The sequence below is a fragment of the Galeopterus variegatus genome, unplaced genomic scaffold, assembly GCF_000696425.1.
Source record: "Galeopterus variegatus unplaced genomic scaffold, G_variegatus-3.0.2 Scaffold47226, whole genome shotgun sequence".
In the NCBI taxonomy this organism is placed as follows: domain Eukaryota; kingdom Metazoa; phylum Chordata; class Mammalia; order Dermoptera; family Cynocephalidae; genus Galeopterus; species Galeopterus variegatus.
The window spans coordinates 1-2,966 of record NW_007773337.1 but is presented as its reverse complement, the minus strand read 5'-3'; the positions used below and the strand labels follow the sequence as shown (position 1 = coordinate 2,966).

The 2,966-nt window shown below is 54.7% G+C and overlaps 1 protein-coding gene across 1 annotated transcript; it reads right to left on the bottom strand.

Annotated features, from left to right (window-relative positions):
* Positions 1-914: 914 nt before the first annotated feature.
* LOC103584219 (SH3 and multiple ankyrin repeat domains protein 2-like) lies at positions 915-2,946 on the bottom strand (the record flags this gene model as incomplete). The annotated part of the gene is made up of 2 exons (XM_008565305.1): positions 2,778-2,946; positions 915-1,039 (listed from the first exon to the last, which is right to left on the bottom strand). Coding segments are annotated over exons 1-2 (294 nt in total), but the record flags the coding sequence as incomplete, so codon positions are not given.
* Positions 2,947-2,966: the final 20 nt, after the last annotated feature.

The following is a 2,966-nucleotide window of genomic DNA, read 5'->3' as shown; positions in this document are numbered from 1 at the left end:
CCATTCTTCCCACCTGCACATGGATTTCCCATGCAGACGAGGCAGGGCCCTGGGTTAACACTGGGTAACGCTTCTCCAGGAACTGTGAGCTCCCAACGAGGGCCATATGAGTCTACCAAACCTTGAAAAAGCGATCTTTTCCAACCTTCGACATTCTTTTACTCTTCGTATTTCTAAAGAGTAACACGTTACTTTGCACAATGAGACTGCAAGTAACACCTAAACCCACAAAAAGGCAAGACGCTCAGATGTGCTGGGGCCCTGGACACCTCACACACCCCGTGTGCCAACTCCAGGCACTCGTGTCTAGTGGGATTCCATAAATGAGGAGACTCCTCCGTCCTATTATGGACGAGCAAAAGCTAGCTTTCAAAGCATCTGATGTGCCATCAGCTCCAGCCACCCCCTTGCCCATGCTCCTTGGTCTTTGAGGGTCATCATCCTTCCAACATGGCTGTTACAGTAACCTGCAATCAACAAACTCTTAGCTATCAACACTACAGACCTCACACTGACAGTGCTTGCTAATTGCCTTAGGACACAAGAATGGGCGTGACTCCTCCAGGTATCTATTTATAGACTCACAACGAAACCCCTACAGATCCTCACATGTCCCCAACATCACGGCAACCACATGTCTCTTTCCACCTTCTACGTCAAGACCTATGGACAAGTTCCCCATATGTTTCTCCTTCCAAAGAGTAAGAGCCAGGACCTCAAAGACAACCCAATCACCAGGTCCACAGGAAGTGGCACCCACAGTGGGTGAAACCAACCAAATAGCCAACGTCCAAGCAGCCTCCATGAGCAACCCCAGATCTGGCCTCGCACCATACTGCCAAGACCACGGCCCTCTCCCAGACGAGAGTCGGCGCTCTCCCCAAGCAGAAGGATACGAACACCTGTGTCCCTACCTCAATCAAGAAGTCCCCAGTCCTCAGGCCGGCTTGCCATGCCACTCCTCCTTCATCCACAGACTCAAGGTACTGCAGAGCCGGGAACGCCGGCGTCGGTGTGAATTCTTCAATGGGTGTATCCGCTGGGAAGACAAGAGGCACCTTATTACAGGCCTGGGAGATGTTTTCAAAGTTGGTTGTCCCCTACCTCCCATGGGACCCTGGGAGGAAGAGGTTCCTGCATCCCCATCACAAGCAGATGGTCCAGGCCAACCCTCCCCCGGGAAGGGCTGAGACTCACTCATGGGTCAGTGCTAACTCAAGCCCTGAAGCCACCTGCGTGTTGATGCCAACCATCATACTTCTTGGCCCCTCTGCTAAAACCAGGGGATAGCGTGCTCTGCAGTACATGTCTACATGCCTGTCATCTTCTTTAAAAGCATCGGTGACTAAACATTTTCAGTTCTAAAAATGGAAGGTTCCTCCCATACCACACGGAGCTACAGAAACACCACACTGAACCACTTGCCAAATTTACATCTACATAGACTCGCAACCAAGGGAATTCAGCTTGGAACAGGGACAGCACATAACACTGACCCAGTGGGTGGCTGCAGGTTTGGAATCTGCTTGTGAAGCCTCTCCCTGGGTAGCCTGGCTCCCTGTGACCACCTTGTGCCAGCGTCCATGGTAGGCTGAACCCCTGGTCCTCAGCAGAGCAAGGCATGGCATCTGGGGCCCACCCAGCTGCCAAGTGAAAGTCTAGGGCAAAAGATAGACTTTTCCTGGTAGTCATGAGTGGCCGAGTCTGGGTGGGCGGGAAGATGAAGATGGCCACGGTTGGGGGGGTGGGAAGGGCACACCACACGGACAGGCAGGGACACACACACACGGGGACAGATCCTTCCTTCCTTTCTCTCTCTGGACTGTTGGCTGTTGGGCTGCCTAAGCCAAAGGCAGGTGAGATGCTGGCTGGGGAAGGAGGCCTCCCTTCGCACAGGTGCGGGACCCCCGGCACAGCACCGGAACTCTGCGACGAAACTTCCACACAGCTTACCCACACCCATGTGGTGGGCAGACGTCTTCTGTCTCAGGGAGGTGATGCCATTTTGCTTTCTCTTGGAAGGGAGGCCCCCAAGTGCAGGGTGGCGGGGGTAGGGGGGTGTACTGCTACCAACTGCATCCTGGAGCCTCCCACCACGGGCCACACAACGTGTGTGCTGCCAGCTCGGTCCATGCCAGAGGGGACCATGTTGCCTGGGTAGGGGGGTGTACTGCTACCAACTGCATCCTGGAGCCTCCCACCACGGGCCACACAACGCGTGTGCTGCCAGCTCGGTCCATGCCAGAGGGGACCATGTTGCCTTGTTTCCTTTGCAAAGTCACCTTAGAGGCAGGCACACGGGTGCCAGCTGCCCTTGCAGGTAGGAAGCCCACTCCCAGAATGGGGCAGTTTCTAGATGCCTGAAACTCGGGGCTGGGTGATTCTGGTGTCTGAGACCAGGAGCTCTGAATGCAGCCACAGTCTGGCTGGAGCGGAGCGCAGGATATTGATTATCCCCATGATTTAAAAAAAAAAAAAAAAAAAAAAAAAGGTAGGGGGAGGGAGCCCTCCCAGAGCAATACTGTGTACAAAAAAAAAAATTCCTAAAGGGAGCCCCAGTGTTTTCTGAGTAAGGCCGCATGTTAAAGGAACACGGTTGTCTAGCAACCGAGTGTCCCCAGGAAAAACGCTTCTGGCATGCTTATTTCCAAGCCGGGGAGCATCTCACACAGGCGTGCACACACGCGCACATACACATGCACACGCACACACATGCACACACGTGCACACACACACGCACGCGACCCCGGGGCTTGCCCCGGCTCCGGCGCCCTCACCTTTGGCCCCGCGGAGCACGAAGCCGAAGCCTTCATTGTCCTTCTTCTGCAGGACCACCGTCTTCTCCTCGATGATGCAGTCGCTGTAGAGAGAGTTCCGGGGATAGCGACCATTATTGTAACCCGTCATCATCAGCGCGGCTGCTCCTCCGCCGGGGACGTTCATCATCGCAGCCAATTAGTCCCCCA